Below are 19,693 nucleotides of genomic sequence, written 5' to 3' on the forward strand. Positions count from 1 at the left end.
TGGGAGGCTGAGAGAGGAGAATCCCTTGAACCCTGGGGGTAGAGGTTGCATGCAGTGAGCCCAGATCACACTACTGCACTCCAGCCTGGGTGACAGAGTGAGACTTGTCTCAAAACAAAAACAAAAACAAAACACATCTATTACACATATATGCAACAAAGTAGCATGCAAGCATGAAGAAATGAGAAAGAAGCCACCTGTAATCCTAGCACTTTGGGAGGCTGAGGTGGGCGGATCGCTTGAGCTCAGGAGTTCAAGACCATTCTGGGCAACATGGTGAAATCCCATCCATACAAAAAACAGAAAAATTAGCTGGGCTTGGTGGTGCATGCCTATAGTCCCAGCTACTCAGGAGGCTGAGGTGGGAGGATGGCTTGAGCCCAGGAGTTCAAGGCTGCAGTGAGCTATGATTGTGCCACTGCACTCCAGCCTGGGTGATACAGTGAGACTCTGTCTCAAAAAGAAAAAGAAAAAAATACATCTCATATATATATATATTTAGAGGAGATGGATTCAAATGCAGTAGAAGATATTGGGATACAAATGAAACTTTTTTAGTATTCTTTTTTACATAGGTTGACTTTTTATTCTGGTGACAGTAACACCAAATAGTTTGACTTTTGAACCATGAAAACTTTTACCTATTCAAAAATTAAAGTCAAATAAAAAAGATGGAGACTAATATTTCCAGGAAAATGGAATAGATACTTTTCCCTATTCCTCCCCACTAAGTATAGCTAAATACCTTAGACATTACATATAAAACCAACAGAAAAAGACTGAAAGGTGGGGAGAAGAAGCCTGACCAACTAGGAACTTCGGGGCCCAAGCAACCACATGGTAGCGAGTTCCCTGGTATTTTCTTGTGTATCTTTTTCTCCTCCTATTTGCCAGACTTGGGGCTAAAAAAGTTGTCAATCAGGAAACATAAATGGCAGCAGACAAAAGAAGCCCTAAAAAATGCCTGCTCTCTCTAGCCAATGGACCAGGGAAGGAGCAACCTAAAATGACAAAAAAAACTTTCAGAGAATAGCTGCTCTACTCCAGCCAAACATCAGAGAAAAAAATGTGTACTTTACCCCAATCCATGCCAGTAAAGGCTGACAGCTGGGGCCAAAGATGAACTTCCATCCTTGAAAGGCTCTAAAAAGGTACCTCAATACTCTAGCCAGGAAGTGTCAGAGGCCTTGCAGAAATCAGGACTCAGTGGTACTGAGGCCCCCCATGGTGGTATCAGTGGAGGCCTAAGGGAGAGCAAAAACTCCCACTCCCACCCAGAGATACCAACGAGCCTCATCTCCAGGGTGTCCGTGGAGGACGAGTGTGGAATCTGGACTTCTAGCTCCATCTGGCAATAATGAGGGCACAGCCCCTTCCCCTGCCAGAATGGTATCCCAAAAAAGCCAGCAAAAACAGAAAGATCTTATTTAATTAAGATTCAGAGTCTCTTCATATAATGGAAAAATGTTCAGATTTTAATTGAAAATCATTTGTCATAACAACAAACCAGGGAGAACTCAAACTAAATGAAAAATAACAATCAACAGATGCCAATACTGAGATACAGAGATGTTAGACTGATTTGACAATAAATTTAAAGCAACCATGAAAAAAAAAAATGCTTCAGTGAGCAACTGCAAACACACTTCAAGCAAATGAAACTGTAGAAAGCCTCAGAAAAGAAATAATCTTGGCAAAGACAAGAAGTATAAAGAACCAGGCCAGGCGCAGTGGCTCATGCCTGTAATCCCAGCATTTTGGGAGGCTGAGGCAGGCAGAAAACCTGAGGCCAGGAATTCAAGACCAGCCTGGTCAACGTGATGAAACCCTGTCTCTACTAAAAAATAATAATACAAAAATTAGCCAGAGACTGGGAAAGATGTGGGGAGGGGATGAATAGAAGTTGGTTAATGGGTACAAACATACATTAGATAGAAGGGATAATTTCTGATGTTCGATAGCTGAGTAGCATAACTATAGTTAACAGCAATGTATTGCACATTTCAAAATAATTAAAACAGAGAACTTGAAATGCTCCCAACATATAGAAGTGATAAATACTCAAAGTGATGAATACCCAAAATGCCCTAACTTGATCACAGTCTATGCATGTAACAAAATATCACATGTATCCCATAAATATATACAAATATTGTGTCAATAAAAAATTAAATCGAATTTTTAAAGAGATACACAAAGAAGACATTCAAAAATATTAGAGATAATTCAAAATGGAATTCAAAAAAACGTTCAAATAAATCACACAAAGGCAGGAAAAAGAAAAATAAAAAATGAGAAAAAAACAAAATAAAATATAAAATGGCAGACATAATCTATAACTCAGCAATAATCACATAAAACATAAATGGTCTAAAAACATTAATTAAAAGAGATTGACAGAATGCCTTGCAATTCAGGACAAAAATATGTTGTGTACAAGAAACTTCCTACAAATTTAACAGTATAGTGAGGTTGAAAATAAAAGGAAGGAAAAGATACATCATGGGAACATTAACCAAAAGAAAGCAGTTATGGCTATATTAATATCAACTAAAGTCAACTTCACAGAAAAGAAAATTACCAGATACAGAGAGGGACATCAGATAATGAAAAAAAGGGTCAGTGTAACAAGATATCGGCAATCCTAAATGTGTATGCATCAGACAAAAGAACTACAAATATCTGGCCAGGCATGGTGGCTCACGCCTGTAATCTCAGCACTTTGAGAGGCCGAGGCAGGTGGATCACCTGAGGTCAGGAGTTGGAGACCAGCCTGGCCAAAATGGAGAAACCCTGTCTCTACTAAAAACACAAAAATTAGGCCAGGCGCGGTGGCTCACGCCTCAATCCCAGCACTTTGGTAGGCCGAGGCGGGCGGATCACAAGGTCAGGAGATCGAGACCATCCTGGCTAACACGGTGAAACTCTGTCTCTACTAAAAATACAAAAAATTAGCCGGGCGTGGTGGTGGGCACCTGTAGTCCCAGCTACTAGGGAGGCTGAGGCAGGAGAATGGCATGAACCCGGGAGGCGGAGCTTGCAGTGAGCCGAGATCGCGCCACAGCACTCCAGCCTGGGCGACAGAGCGAAGACTCTGTCTCGAAAAAAAAAAAAAAAGACCACAAAAATTAGTCTCGGGTATGGTGGTGCACGCCTGTAATCCTGGTTACTCAGGAACCAGGCAGGGGAATTGCCTGAACCCAGGAGGTGGAGGTTGCAGTGAGCCGAGATTGCGCCACTGCACTCCAGCCTGGGCGACAGAGCAAGACTGTCTCAAAATAACAACAACAAAAAAACTACAAATACCTGTGGGTAAACTAACAGACTTGAAAAGACGAACCCACAATTTACGTAAACCCCTCTGATATGTTTTGGTTGTGTCCCCACCTAAATCTCATCTTAAATTCCCACGTTTTGTAGGAGGGACCTGGTGGAAGGTAATTGAATGTCTTTCCCGTGCTGTTCTCGTGGTAGTGAATAAGTCTCACAACATCTGATGGTTATAAAAAGGGGAGTTTCCCTGCACAAGCGCTCCTCTCGTTGTCCACCGCCATCCACCTAAGATGTGACTTGCGGCTCCTTGCCTTCTGCCATGATTGTGAGGCTTCCCAGCCACGTGGAACTGTACATCCAATTAAACCTCTTTCTTTTGTAAATTGCCCAGTCTCAGGTATGTCTTTATCAGCTGCGTGAAAACGAACTAATACACCCTCTTTCAACAATTGACAGAACATATAGACAGAAAATAAGCAAGGATATAGAAGAACTCAACAACAAAATCAATAAACAGGATCTAAAAGACATTTATAGAGCACTTCATCCAACAACAGCAGCATACCCATTCTTTCCAGGTGTCCATGACACTTGGCCCATATCCTGGGCCATAAAACAAACCTCAACAATTTCAAAAGAATTAAAATCATACAAAGTAGAATCAAGCGAGAAACCAATTAATAAAAAGAAAAATCTCCAAACACTTGGGATAATCTATGGTCAGAAAGGAAGTTTCGAGGGAAATCAAAAGTTACATGGAACTGAAAGAAAATTAAAATAAAACACATAAAAATTTATGATACACAGCTAAAGCAGTGCTGAAAGGAATTTTTACAGTAACAAATGCATATATTAGAAAGAATAAAAGCCTCAAATCAGTAATCTAACCTCCCACCATTGAGAAGCTAGAAAAAGCAGCACAAAATAAACCCAAAGTGAGCAGAAAGAAGAGCATAATAAAGATGAGAGCAGAAATCAAAGACACATTAAACAGAAAAACTGACGGAAAGAAAATCAATGAAACAAAGAGCTGCCTCTTTTAAAAGGTCAATGAAGCTAACAAACCTCTAACAAGACAGACAAAGAATAAAGACAAACGACACAAGTTACCAGTATCAGGAATGAAGCAGAGGATGTCATACATACCATGGAGACAACAAAAGTATAGTAAGGAACTACTATTAACAACTCTACAAGCATAAATTTGACAACTCAGAATGAAATAAACCAATTCCTGAAAAAATGCCAATGATCTACACTCATTCCTTGATAATAATTTGAATAGCCCTATAATAACAAGAAAATTGAATTAGTAATTTTTGAACTCAAAAACAACAACAACAACAAAAAGAAACCTCCAGGCCCAGATGGTTTTACTAGAGCATTCTACCAAATGTTTAAAGAAAATTTAATATCAGTTCTGCACATTTTCATCGAGAAAACAGAAGAAGGGGAAAAACTTTCTAATTCATTATATGAAGTTACAATTACCAGACACCAAAACCAGACAGACAGTAATAAAAAAAAAACTATAACCAATACCTGTCATAAATAAAGACATAAAAATATTTAACAAACTATTAGCCAATAGAATTCAACAATATACTAAAATAATTACACCTTAATCAAGTGGGGCTTATTCCATGGATGCAAGGCTGGTTCAATACTTGAAAATAAATCAATATAATCTACCACATGAACAGGTTAATGAGGAAAAATTACATGATCCTATTAATTGATTTTTAAAAAGCATATGACAAAACTTAATACCCATTCAAGATTTTTTTTAAAACCTCTCAGAAAATAGGAATAGAGGAGGAACTTCCTCAACTTGATAAAGAACATCTACAAAAAATCTACTGCTAACATTATACTTAAAGGTGAAAGATTTGGCTGGGCGCAGTGGCTCACACCTGTAATCCCAACACTCTGAGAGGCCAAGGTGGGAGGACTGCTTGAGCCCAGAAGTTTGAGACCAGCCTGGGCAAAATAGTGAGACCATGTGTCTACAAAAAAAGTTTTTTAATTAGCTGGACATGGTGGCATACGCCTGTAGTTCCAGCTACTTGAGTGGCTGAGGCAGGAGGATCATTTGAGCCCAGGAGGTAGAGGCTGCAGTGACCTGTGATCACACCACTGCACTCCAGCCTGGGCGACAGTGAGACCCTGTCTCAAAAAAGGAGAGGGAGAGGGAGCAGGATGGGGAGGGGGAGGAGGAAGGAGGAGGAGGAAGGAGGAGCAGAAAGGAGGAGAAGGGGAGAGGGGGGAGGAGGAGAAGAGGAAGAAGGGGCAAGAAAGAAGACAATGACGACGAGAGAAAAAGTGGGAAAAAATCAGTCTACCCAGCCAGGCTTGGTGGCTCATGCCTGTAATCCCAGCACTTTGGGAGGCCAAGGTGGGCAGATCACTACAGGTCAGGAGTTCGAGACCAGCCTGGCCAACATGGTGAAACCCCGTCTCTACTAAAAACACGAAAATGAGCCAGGTGTGGTGGTGCACGCCTGTAATCCCAGCTACACAGGAGGCTGAGACAGGAGAATTGCTTGAACCCAGGAGGCAGAGGTTGCAGTCAGCCGAGATCGTACCACTGCACTCCAGCCTGGGTGACGGAGCAAGACTGTCTCAAAAAAAAAAAAAAAAAAAAAAAAATTCAGTCTACCCAACTTAAAGACTTCTTACACAGCTATAGTAGGCAAGATTGTATGGCACTGGCAGAAGAAGAGACATGAAGACCAGAGGGACAAAACAGAAAACCCAGAAATAGACCCACACAATATGATTTTTAACAAGGGTACAATAGCAACTCAATGGTGGAATGATAATCTTTCAACAAATGGTGCTGGAGCAACTGGACATCCATAGGCAAAGAAGTGAATTGTGATCTAAGCCACACCTTATGAAAAATTACTCATAATGGATCATGGAATTAAATACGAAACTTAAAACTATAAAAATTTTAGAAAAAAATAAAAATATTTGAAATCTCAAGCTTGGCAAAGAGTTCTTAAAAGCATCAAAAAGCACAATCCATAAAAGGAAAAACTGATAAACTGGACTCCATCAAAATTTAAAATTTTGTATCTCAAAAGACTCTGTTAACTCACCAAATTATATACAGTCATCCCTCAATATACACATTGGATTGGTCCAGAGCCCCCACCTGAACATACTCAAGTCCCACAGTTGGCCCTCAGTATTCATGGGTTTCATACCCTGGGAATACTGTATTTCCAATCCACATTTGGTTGTAAAACCCAGTCATAAGGGGACTCATGCAGTTCAAATCCATGTTGTTCAAGGGTCAACTATAAACTAATCATGCAGTTTTTTGGCATATAAATAAAGATGGGGGAAGCCTCTGCTAAGAGGATGAAAAGATAAACTACAGAGAAAATATCTGCAAACCACTAGACAAAAGTCTAGTATCTATAATAAAGAACTCTCAAAACTCAGTTTAAAAAATCCAATTAGAAAAGCAGAAAAGACATGGATAGACATTTCACTAAAGAGGATATATAAATGGCAAATAAGCACGTGAACATTAGCCATTAGGTGGATGCAAATTAAAACCAAAATCAGTCATCAATACACACCTGTTGTGGGCTGCATGTTTGTCCCCCAAAATTCATACGTTGAAATCCTAATCCTTAATGTGAGGGTCTTAGGAAGTGGGGCCTTTGGGAAGTAATAATAGGTCTTGAGGGTAGAGCCCTCATGAATGGGATTAGGGCCCTTATAAAAAAAGACGCCAGGGCCAGGCAGTGGCTCACGCCTGGAATCCCAGCACTTTGGGAAGCCCAGGCGGATGGATCACTTGAGTCCAGGAGTTTGAGACCAGCCTGGCCTTCATGGTGAAACCCCGTCTCTACTAAAAAAAAAAAAAAAAGAAAGAAAAATACAAAAATTAGCCAGGCATGGTGACCTACACCTTTAATCCCAGCTACTTGGGAGGCTGAGGCAGGAGAATCGCTTGAACCCAGGAGGCAGAGGCTGCAGTGACCCGAGATCATGCCACTGCACTCCAGCCTGGGCAACAGAGTGAGATCCTTGTCACAAAAAAAAAAAAAAAAGAAAAAGAAAAAGACCCCAGAAAGTGCTCTATCCCTCTTTCCACCAAGCGAGGATATGATGAGAAATCAGCAATCTAGAACCCAGAAGACAACCCTTGCCAGAACCCAAAGATGCTGGCACCCTTATCTCAGTCTTCCAGCATCTAGAACTGAAAGAAACAAACTTCTATTGTTTATAAGCCGCCCAGTCTCTGGTACTTTGTTATAGCAGCCTGAACTCACTGAGACAAAAGCTATCAGAATGCCTAAAATAAAGACAGTGACAACACCAAATGCTGGTGAGCATGTGGTAAAGAAGCTAGGCCAGTCATACATTGCTAGTGAGAATGTAAAATGGAATAGACCCTCTGGAAAACAGTTTGGCGGTTTTTTTAAAAAAAAACGAAACATGTAACTACCATACAGCCTAGCACTGGCACTCTTGAACATTTATACCAGAGAAATGAAGACTATGTTCAAGTAGAAAACTGTATACAAATGTTTACAGCAGATTTATTTATAATAACTAAAAACTGAAAATAGATGTCCTTCAATAGGTGAAAAGTTAAACTGTGGTACATGTATACCATGGAATACTACTCAGCAATAAAAAGGAACAAACTACTGATATATCCAACAAACTGGATGGATCTCCAGAGAGTTATGCTGAATGAAAAAAGCCAATCACAAAAGGTTATGTACTCTATGTTTCCACTTTCTGGGAATAAAATTATAGAAATGAAGAATAGGTTAGTGAGTATTATGATATATCAGAAACCAGGGTTTTACTGACAAGGGAGGTACAAGTATGCAGTGGGGAAATGCAAAGGAAACACACACACACACACACACACACACACACACAATTTCCTAAATTTGTCCACTGAAAAGTCCTAAATGCAATAATCTCTTAATAAAAATAAGCAGACTCAAAACCCAGATAATGGTTTCCACACCATTTCTCATGAAAAGGAACTCGGTTTCCTTAGAAAAATGATTTCTGATCTGGGGCAGGGAAATTATTAGGTAAGCCTGGGACATCTTGTGCCAGAAAACTGGGAAATGCTCAAATAAATGTTGAGATATATTAAAAAGACATAGAAGCTGGCTTGCAGGCATTCTCACTGGCCAAATTTAAAGACAATCTGAACATCAAAAATAATTATAATACTTGATTATAACACACTGAAAAAAAAAGAATCAATTTGGCTGGACACAGTGGCTCATGCCTGTAATCCCTGCACTTTGGGAGGCCAAGGCAGGCATCGCTTGAGCTCACAAGTTTGAGATCAGCGTGGACAACACAGTGAAACCCCCCTCTCTCCAAAAATAAAAAAATGAGCCAGGCATGGTGGCATGCTTCTGTGGCCTCAGCCACTTGGAGGCTGAGGTGGAAGGACTGCTTGACCCTGGGAAGGTTGCACTGCACTCCAGCCTGGGTGACACAGCGAAACCCTGCTCAAAAACAAAGAATCAATTTGTCTACAGTAACATGAGAAAGATGGGGTACAGTTAGAGAACCTCTTCATTATAAAAGATGTCATCAAATGGTAGAAGGAATGACAAAATTTGAACATCGCTGTTTTGCAACCACCAGCGTAGTAAGTGATGCATGCAAGGATCTTCAGCCAATACTAAAATCACTGGGTTAAAGTTTGTTAGGGAACAGACTATTCACTCAGCATCAAAGTATCACCCCACAGATCACTCATTAAAAACCAAAGGGAAAAAAAGCAAAAGGCATCTTTATAATGGAAAGATGTGGCAGTTACCACCTCAGCCTTGGCAGAACAAGACACATGATGTGTTTTCTCATGTGATGCTGTGAGAAGGGCACAATATCACTCGTGTAATAATGTGACAAAAATGTTTAATCTAAATCTCATCACGATGAAACAATTAGGCAAATTCAGAATATAGGACATTCTCCAAACAGTTAACTTGGACTCTTCAAAAAATTCAAGTCATCAAAAAAAAGTGTGACTGCTTTAGAGTGATTAAAAGCGGCTAAAGTTACCTAACAATAAAATGCGATATATGAATCTTGATTGACCCCTGGATTTTTTATAAAGTCATTTTCTTTACCATTAAGAAAACTATGGTAGACTGAATTACTGTTAATTATCTTAGGTGTGAGTACAGTATTGTGGTTACATAGAAAAATGTCCTCATTCTTGAGACAGGCATACTGATATATTTCTCTTTTTTTGGCATACTGATATATTTTGGTATGAAGTGTCATGATGTCTGCAACTTTCTTCTAAATGTATTGGGGGGAAAAGCGAGACAGAGGAAGAGAGTGTGTAGTCAGAAAAAGGGAAAGATAAAGCAAATGAGTCCAACAGATAAAATTTTCCATGAAATACCAAATTGTTATATTCTTAGTGCTTTTATTTCACTAAACATCCATTAAAATGAGATAGAGATATACAGAAGTACCTCTGTATTACACCAAAACACCCAGTTTTAAATGGACAAACAAGCACTAGAGAGGTTAAAGAATTTGTCCTACTTGGGAAGGCATTCTACAGATACAGCTGGGGAGGTGTTTGTATTATACATTGTTGGCACTCCAGATATTACACATTTTTGGCAGTATGCTTACAAAATACTCTTAAAATAACAGAAAATTGAAGTATAAGAGAAAAGCAAAGGAAAAATCCTGTGAATTTGAGTAAAATAACTTGGAAGGGCTGCAATTAAGTTTACTAGCCCAGCATTCTAGCAACCAGGACTCCTCTATTAACGAGCACTCTTGCCATTTTTCACTACACACTGATGAGACTTCTAAAGCACCAAAGTTGAATATGTTCAGTTTCACTTTAACATAGGATGAGCTCTATAATACCTGAATCCTTTGAAACTTGTTAACCCATGTTTGATATATATGATAGCTCTCTATTATTTGGTATATTTGATTAACCAGAGCTGTCCATTGCTTAACAATGGAGGAAAACAGGATGAAGCTGCGGAGTGAGAATTGGAGCAAAATATAAGATTCTATGGTAAACACACACACACACACACACTCATCACATAGGAACTATTACAAAATAGAACTTTCCACAATGAGAATAATAAAAAAAGTCTAAGTGTAATATTCAAAACATGTATTTTTATTCTTTGTTGTTTTTCAGTGTTTAATTGAACAAATCAGTACGGTCACAGGGTAGATTCCAGATTAACCAGGACATTTGAGGAAGGGGGAAAACAATTGCCGACTTTGACCATCACAACACCAAGAAGCTGGTACTATTATCCCCATATTAACAACATGAAAACTGAAAGACGGGTTAAGTAACTTCCCCAAACCATGTAACTATTAAGTAGGCAGAGGTCATTCAAACACGAAGTCTGACTCCAGTGCCTGCCATCAGGACATCTACATTACCTAGTATTTCCACTGCTTTTTGCTTTTTTTGGAGGAGGGGCTGATCCTTCCCTTTACTGAATACTTGCACTAAGTACTTTGCTTGCAATATATTGTTTATTTATTTATTTATTTTTGAGACAGAGTCTCAATCTGCCACCCAGGCTGGAGTGCAGTGGCACAATCTCGACTCACTGCAACCTCCACCTCCCAGGTTCAAGCAATTCTTGTGCCTCAGCCTCCCAAGTAGCTGGGATTACAGGCATGTACCACCATGCCCGGCTAATTTTTGTATTTTCAGTAGAGACTGGGTTTTGCCATGTTGGCCAGGCTGGTCTTGAACTCCTGACCTCAGGTGATCCGCCTGCCTTGGCCTCTCAAAGTGCTGGGATTACAGGCATGAGCCACCACGCCCAGCCACAATATGTCATTTAATCTTCACAACAACTCTGTGAGGTAGGATTTCTTTAAGAGACGGGGGTCTTGCGATGTTGCTCCTGGGCCAAAGTGGTCCCGAGTAACTGGGACTATAGGCACCCACCATGGCGCTTGGATGAAACAGAATTGTTATTCCTAGTTTTCAGAAGAGTACAGTGAAGCAACAGGAGGTTTAGTAATCTACCCAAAGTCACCCTGCAAACAATAAGACTCACAGTTCAAACACAGGTGCTCTTTGCTGGACTATACTCTGCCTTCCACATTCTATGTGTATACGATTCCCTATTTTTTAAGAAAACAAATCTTCTACTAGACAACTTCTGGTTGCCGAAGGCCTGTGTTCCTATACTGATTTGGAATTAATAACACAATTTCCCTAGAAACATTCTTTCCTGTAATTAATGAGATCTATAACATGAAAGAACAAATTCGGATGAAGTGAGGATTTTGTAATGTGGGAAATTATAGAAAGGCCCTCAAAAGCCATGTGGTTTAAATCTCTAAGTTCAACAGGCTTGGAAGCCAGTAATAATTAATGGTGTGTATACAATTCTAAAAACGGCTTGTGCCAGTCAGAGATTAGTTGAGGATAAGACATGACTGAAGCTTCGTATCATACAAATAATAAAAACTGCCTAGTCTTTTTTGCCTCTTTTTATTTTAATTTTATTTTATTCAAATACATTATTAAATGTTTTTGAAAGCATGGTTTTATAGAGTTCACAACCATTCCAAAAATATTCATACTGCATATAATTGCCCTTCTCTTAAACTCAGAAAGCATTCTCAACATGCTATTTCCAAAAGGAATTTAAAACAGCTGAAATCATCCTCACTATACCTTCAGTGGAACCAAGAAACCGACAGCCCTGGTTGCCAGCTGGTTTGTAAGATTTTGATATACATTTGCCACAGGCAGCTAGGGGTACTACACGTGACCTTGGGCAAATTTCCTAATCTTAAAAATGAGGATAGTAACAGTACCTACTTCACATGATTGTTGTGACGTTTAAATCAGCAAACACATACGAAAAGATTACAAAAAGTTATGTGCCTGCACATAGCCATGATGTGTGTTATTTGTTATTGCTGAAGTTTACGTGCATCCATCATTGAAGCACCAGCTACACAGAAAGACACCTATCAGCGTTCTCTATCTCTGGAAGAACCTATCAGCATTCTCTATCTCTGGAAGAACCTATCAGCTTTCTCTATCTCTGGAAGAACCTATCAGCTTTCTCTGTCTCTGGAAGAACCTATCAGCTTTCTCTGTCTCTGGAAGAACCTATCAGCTTTCTCTATCTCTGGAAGAACCTATCTGCTTTCTCTATCTCTGGACGAACCTATCAGCTTTCTCTATCTCTGGAAGAACCTATCAGCTTTCTCTATCTCTGGAAGAACCTATCAGCTTTCTCTGTCTCTGGAAGAACCTATCAGTGTTCTCTATCTCTGGAAGAGCTTTGAGGAAACTCACTCAGAACTTCACCTCACAGCTCTCCTCTTAAAATCTGTATCCTCTCCTCTTAAAATCTGTATCCTCTTCCTTCAATCACTAGACAAAGTTACAACTCTCATTTTTTTTTTTTTTTTTTTTTTTTGAGAGGGAGTTTCGCTCTTGGTGCCCAGGCTGGAGTGCAATGGCGCGATCTTGGCTCACTGCAACCTCCGCCTCCCGAGTTCAAGCGATTCTCCTGCCTCAGCCTCCCGAGGAGCTGGGATTACAGGAATGCGCCACCACACCCAGCTAGTTTTTGTATTTTTAGTAGAGACGGGGTTTCTCCATGTTGGTCAGGCTGGTCTCGAACTCCTGACCTCAGGTGATCCACCCGCCTCAGCCTCCCAAAGTGCTGGGATTACAGGCGTGAGCCACCATGCCCGGCAGAACCCTCACTCTTAGAAAAAAACTTTAGTTGACTTTTCCAACCAAACTACCACTCCTTATTTTTGTTGTTGTTGCTAGTTTTCATTTATCAAACTTCTTAAACACGTTTTTTGTAGCTATTGTTATTGATATGAATCAGAAGTCCTTTAGGAAAACCAGGTGGCATTTTCCCGTGGAAGTCAGAACCTGATTTTGTGAGTTTTCCTAGAGTTGTATAGAAGCACAAAAACAGAACAAATAGAATAACACAAAATCACAATGCTAATTTACTAACGAAAAGAAGTATATTTGCCCCAAAGTCCTGACAGTTGAACCCTCTAATCAACTCCTTCTCTCCCTACAGAAAATCTATAAACAGGAAGCCAAATGTATAACCAAACATTTGCTGCGATAGCGCAGCCATAAGGACCAGAGATATTAAACTCTCTAGGCAGCATAACATCTTCTCTGAACAGTCTTGAAAAGCACTCCCAAATTCTGGCTCTCCAACTCCCATTTGTCTCTATTTCTATGCTGCCCATCTACCTTTTGCTGTGACAGTCTTTCTTTAGATATGCTAATACCACCTATTAGACTACATCAAGTCCCACTCTTCCTGCTTTCAACCTGAAACAGAATCTTTTAAGATTTCTTCTACAGAAAACTGAGCTTATGTGATATTCTTAAGCCAACTCTGAGTTTGGCTGGTAGCACCTACATCATACCACATCCACCCACTCAGCCCCACCTGTCACCTTCTAATTACTTTCTCTTCCTTAACCCTTAACTTGAATGTCACTTCCTATCACATACAGTGACCTCTTTACAGTTCTCATTCTTCCGGATTTAACTACTGCAATTGATACAACTTGCCACCCATTTCTTAAAAACTTTCCCCATCATTGGCTTTAATGGAACTGAGCTCTGCTGGTTCTGCTCACTAATTTTAAATTGCTCTACAGTGCAATGATGGTTAAGAGTCCGGGTGTAGAATCGAACAGAGCTAGATCCGAATCCAGGCTCTACTCCTTACTATGTGCCCGTGGAAAAGCTCTAAGCCTTCTTCCTCAACTGTGAAATGGACATAATTACATAATTGGCTATTAAGTGCTCAGCATAATAAGCTTATTCTGGTACAAAGTAATCACTCAGTAAATATTAACAATTATCTGTGTCCTAATTCTTAGCTCCTAACGCTCTGTTCTCTTTTGCCTTGAAGAGCCTCCAACAGCTTTGACTAATGCTTCAATTAAGTATATTCCTGAAGTCACTGTTGCAAGACTAAACCTTTCACCCTCTTCTCCGTAATAATGAAAATCACTCTTTGTGTATTTTACCAATATCTAATAATTAGCCTGCTGAAAACTGGTTTCATCTTCATACTCTTTCTTAAAACACTAATTTCCCCTGGCTTCTGCAATACCATATTTTCCAGATTTTTCTTCTCTAGCCATCTCTTCTTAGACTCCTCTGCCAGCTTATCCTCTTGTACCCAGACTCTGATGTCCTAAAAGAAAACACTCTGGTGTTGTAAAGGGAAAGCTTAATGGTTTTCTTTACTTCTCACGCTACAGTCTCTCCCTTGGTGCTCACGCTTCATCACAGCTACAACTGCAACCTATAAGTAAGTAAATTACTTACATATTATTTCTAGCCCAGACCTCTCCTCTGAGTTCTACATCCCTGTATCTAATTGCCTACTGACATCACCATGTGAGGACAAAGGCAGCTTAAATCCTACAGATCCAAAACTAGATTCATGACCTTCCTCCCAATCCTAGTTACTCAGTATTTCGTTGTTAGTGAATGGCACCACCATCCACAGCTACATAAAGCAGAATTCTAGAAGTTAACCTTAATAATCTTCCCCTCCCTTCCCGACCAAATTTAATTAACCCTATAGATTTCACCTCAAATATCTCTCAAATACACTCTTATCTCCACCTCCACCAATCTAATTTCTTATTCTAAGTATTCTAAGTAGCCACAAAATTCTACTTTACAATACCTACATATGATTTCTTTCCCATCCCTCCTCTCTCGCGAAGCCATGTATTTCTTTCTCTCTCAAAACGCCTCTTGAAAACCTTCACTCGTTAATTCAAGCCAATATCACTCCTTACTGGGAAAAATTAAGTTACACATTCAGATTCATGGTTTATTCAGCTTAATAATCTATTTTTGACAGTGATACCAACAGAACATATGATGCTTTCCTCCCAGGCAACATCCTCAAAAATGCGCCATTACCCAAATACACATTTCCTTTAATAATGCATCAAGCAATGAATCTGTGAATGTATACGTGCTTTATGTCTTTTATGGACATGTACATATTTTTAAGCTTTTTCTATTTTATAAGTCTATATATTTCACAAGATTAAAATCAACCACATAAAACTGAACTTCCTTGTTTTGAATCTACCTTTTTCAAGCATCAGGATAATCCTCTCATTTTAGTATTCTCAGATTTGGCAAACAAACTGATAGTTTTCTCACTTCTATCATTTGTGATTTTAAAAGAATTACAAAAGTAAATACAGTATGGGCTGGGCACGGTGGCTCATGCCTGTAATCCCAGCAATTTGGGAAGCCAAGGCAAGCGGATCACCTGAGGTCAGGAGTTCGAGACCAGCCTGGTCAACATGGTGAAATCCCGTCTCTACTAAAACTACAAAATTAGCCAGGCGTGGTGGTGCATGCCTGTAATTCCAGCTACTTGGGAGGCTGAGGCAGGAGAATCACTTGAACCCGGGAGGTGGAGGTTGCAGTGAGCAGAGATCGCGCCACTGCACTCCAGCCTGGGCAACAAGAGTGAAACTCTGTCTCCCAAAAAAAAAAAAAAAAAAAAAAAAAAACAGTAAATACAGTATGATTGTGTCCTTAGACTCTGCATATAGGGTCCATAATGGTCCATATGGGGTCCAGTGTGGTCCAGCTGTATTCATATTTGTATTCTGAGTTTCCAAAATAATGTCTCATAAAGAGAAGGTGTTCAATATATGTTCAACAGAATTAAAGGAATTCTGCTTAGGACTGATACTGTAAACTCCATGAATACCAAAAAGAAAGGAGAACTTCTCAAACATGTTAACTCTGCTTATTTTGGGCTAAAAAGCATAGAGAGAATTAATTCCCAGGATAACTGAGGAGATTGTAACAGAGCACCTAGCTGCTTTAAATGAAGTCAAGCTTTCAGTGAATGGGATCACTGAGCTGCTGCCAGTGGAGGAAGTGTGGAGAACCGGAGCACTGCCAAAGACTGGAAAAGAACAAATAACTGTAGTCCTGATTTTTTAAAAAACAGAAACAACTGCCAACGACAGTCCAGTATACTTGACGTCAATCCTTTTCTAAATTCAGATTATTTATTTTAAAACAGTTTCTAACCATTTAGAAAAGAAAATGGTAACCATTTGTGGAATCAACCTGAGTTTTACCAGATTAATCTAATTTCTTGTTTTTTTTAAAAAAAGAGTGTATGTACAGATAGGTCACAGATCAAAAAGAGGCAGTAAAAACAGTGTGTTGGTAGGATTTCAATAAGGTATTTGACCAGGTTTTCATTACACCCATATACAACATAAATATAAGATGGATAACAGTGCAACTAGCTGGCCAGGTAATTGTTTGAACAATCATAACTAACAAGTGCTAATTAATGAATTGCTATCAACCTGAAGGGCAGTTCTACCCGCAAGCTTCAGGACTCTATCTGTGGCTTTCTCTTGTTCAACAATTTTATCAGTAACTTTTATGAACATGTACTGTACTACTGTTGGTATCCAGTATGTGGATGACATGAACCTAGGAGAAACAGCTTATAAATATATTAAGAAAGAGCCAGGATCTAAAAACACACACACAAAAAATTAGGCTCATTCTAATGAAATGAAATTGAATAGGAAAAGATATCTAAGGGATCAGTACCTGTGTCCAAAAATATATATATAACTGTGAGATGGGCAAACAGTGGCTTGTCACATATGTTAAAAACAAAACAAAACAGCTCAATGGCTTTGATGGCAAGCTTAGTTCAATCTGACAGCAGCAAGCTCAGTATGTGATGAAGATATCAGAAAAGCTAATGTGATGCTAGCTGCAGCAGTAGCAGTATCTCGAACATGGGAGGTAGTGATCTTGTTCAACTCTAGACTGATCAGACCACAACTGGAATATTGTCTACCTTTCTAGGGGCCACAGTCTTCAAAGGATCAAAACCACCTTGGCACATGTTCAGAAGAGAACAACCAAGATGCTTAGGAGCCTGAATACTATTCCATAAAAGGAAAGGCAGAAGGGACTGGAAATGTATAAATAGGACAAGCAATGCCTTAAGAGAAAGATGATCACTAGCTTCATTCAGTCATTCAATGAACATTATTGTTAAACCTATTTCAGGAAAGACATTGTGAGAATGGCCAGGGATACAGAGAGAAGACAGTCCATATGTGCAAGACATTCATATGTATATTCAGCAATGTATATATGAAGAGTTGAAACAGCCATGATCTAAAAAAGGATTCGATTGTTCTATATGATTTCATAAGGCAGAAATAGGAGCAGAAGAAAGAAGTTAGAAAGTAACTGATTTCAGCTCCATATAAGGAAGAGTATTTTAAGAGTCAAGGCTAATGAAGGGAGAAGCTGTCTGAGAAGACTGCAAGGTTTCCATCAGTAACGGTGTACTTAGAGAAGACACTGTCAAAATAAGACAGACAGTAACCTGGACTATCTTGAATATTCCTCACATTTTACACAACGATTCTATACTTTCCCACGAAATGAATGAAAGTCCAGATTCTACTTGTGCACTTCAGCATCCCAGGTTTCCTAGAGTTGCTACTTCCAACTCGGTACCCTGTCCCACCGTGAAGCAATGCTTTATACTAACAAAAGAGAACAGATCTGAGCACAACAGGAATAATGAGAAATAGGAAGAAACTGGCCCATAAGCAAATGGAACACCAGAAATCAATACTGTTCTATGTGCCTGGAATTTGTAAAGAAAATGATCCTCTATCCTTGAATTCATAAATTCGATTTAAAATATTCATTTATGTTCGATTAATGTAAATAAGGATTTGTTATGTACTGCATTCCTGGTTGTCAGCTATTTTTTCTCAACAAAGAAAAATTCATTTTAACTTAAGATCACTTGGAAAATGTCCTAAATAAGCACTCCAAAACCCTCTATTATAAATATATGTGGAAACTAACTTTAGAATATATTTCTTAAAAGGAATGATTCATCGGATATAGTCCAAATACTATTAGCTAATCAAATTGTGAAATTCTAATTAAATGGCTACTTAAGTTTAATCTATTTAAAAATCACAGGCATGGAGGCTAAACACAGAGAAAGGGTTTAGACCATTTGGTTCTAGCTTTTATAAATTGGTTTAAGACTATTAAGCTTACTTTCACTCATTTTATTTTGTAATTTAAGGAGCTCGACCTTCCAAACTGTTAATATTAACTTCTTGGAAGCAATCCCTCCCACATTTGCGCTTTTTCTCAATTTGTGTACAATCAAGGGGGAAACAATTGGATATCCAAGGGCTCCTTCTTTTAAATAGCAGCCCAGGAAGACAAAAGTGAGAAAGAAAAAGAGGAGCATCTTTAACCAGCAACCTTGAAAAAAGGCATCCCCAACGGCTGTCGCCAACTCAGCTGGCTCGCTCCCATTTCTCAAAACACTGCCTGGACGCCTTGGTCAAAAAAAGAAAAAGAAAAAAAAAAAAAAAAAACAGATTCCCGCTTCCCTGGGACAGGGAGCTCCCTTTTGTAGAAGTAGCTAAAGAAAGCGAGGCGCCCCACGGGATTTCATCTCGTCGCCAAGGCAGCGCCAACCCCAGCCGTCCGGCGCGAGGAAAGCTCCGGCGGGCCCGGAGCCCACGGCGGCCCCAGCCTGCGGCAGAGCAGCCCCGGCAGAGCCCGGAGCCCCGCGGCCGCAGAGTCCCGGCAGCGACCCCAGACGGCCCGGCGGGCGTCCCCCGGACCGCGGCGGAAGGCGGGAAGACGCGGCTCGACTTACAGTGACACCATCCTAGGTGACAGCACCAGTGCAGCTTGAAGCACTTGCCATGGCTGTGCGTGGCACAGATAGACAGCCCGTCGCACGGCTGGAAGTCGGGTCTGCGGGCGGCGCAACTCCGCGCCAGGGCCTGAGCCTCATCTAGTTTCTCGCTCTTCCAACCCCGCTCCGACGCCGGCGATGCCGCCGCACTCATTTCCTCTCCCTCCGCGCGGAGCCGACACCGGGAGCCCGGGAGAAGCGACGTCTGGGTGGACAGGAAGCCGAGCCGGCTGCGGACGCGGGAGGGCGCGGCACGGGCCGGGAGTCACGCCAGCACGCGGCGGCGGCGGGAGCGCGGCGGTCCCAGGCTCGAGGAGGAGCCGCCCCGGGCGCTGCGACCGGGTCCGGGCTGGCAGCCTCCCTCCCTCCGCCGCGGCGCGCGCCGCGCCCCACGCGCACACGCACGCGCACAGGCGCTCGCCGGTCGGCCCCGCGCGACGTTCCTCAGAGAGCCCGGCCTCCTCACACACACCCTGCTGGGGAGCGTGGCCGTCGGCGTCCCCGCCGGTCACAGCGAGGTCCTCCTCACATACTCACTCCTTCCTCGGAGAAAGACCCCGACGGAGGGCCGTGGTGAACACACACTCCTCGGCCGCTTTGTACTCACATGCACGCCAGCCTAC

At 40.8% G+C, this 19,693-nt stretch overlaps 1 protein-coding gene across 1 annotated transcript in view; it reads right to left on the bottom strand.

Annotated features, from left to right (window-relative positions):
• The window catches only part of C3H3orf70 (chromosome 3 C3orf70 homolog), a 75,202-nt gene extending 55,741 nt beyond the window's left edge, over positions 1-19,461 (bottom strand). Inside the window, exon 1 of the mRNA XM_001149727.7 lies at positions 19,029-19,461. Coding sequence (XP_001149727.1) covers positions 19,029-19,224 — 196 coding nt within the window. The 5' untranslated portion in view covers positions 19,225-19,461. The remainder of the gene's footprint in view (positions 1-19,028) is intronic.
• Between the last annotated feature and the right edge of the window lie 232 nt (positions 19,462-19,693).

Source organism: Pan troglodytes, chromosome 2, assembly GCF_028858775.2.
Source record: "Pan troglodytes isolate AG18354 chromosome 2, NHGRI_mPanTro3-v2.0_pri, whole genome shotgun sequence".
Classification (NCBI taxonomy): Eukaryota; Metazoa; Chordata; class Mammalia; order Primates; family Hominidae; genus Pan; species Pan troglodytes.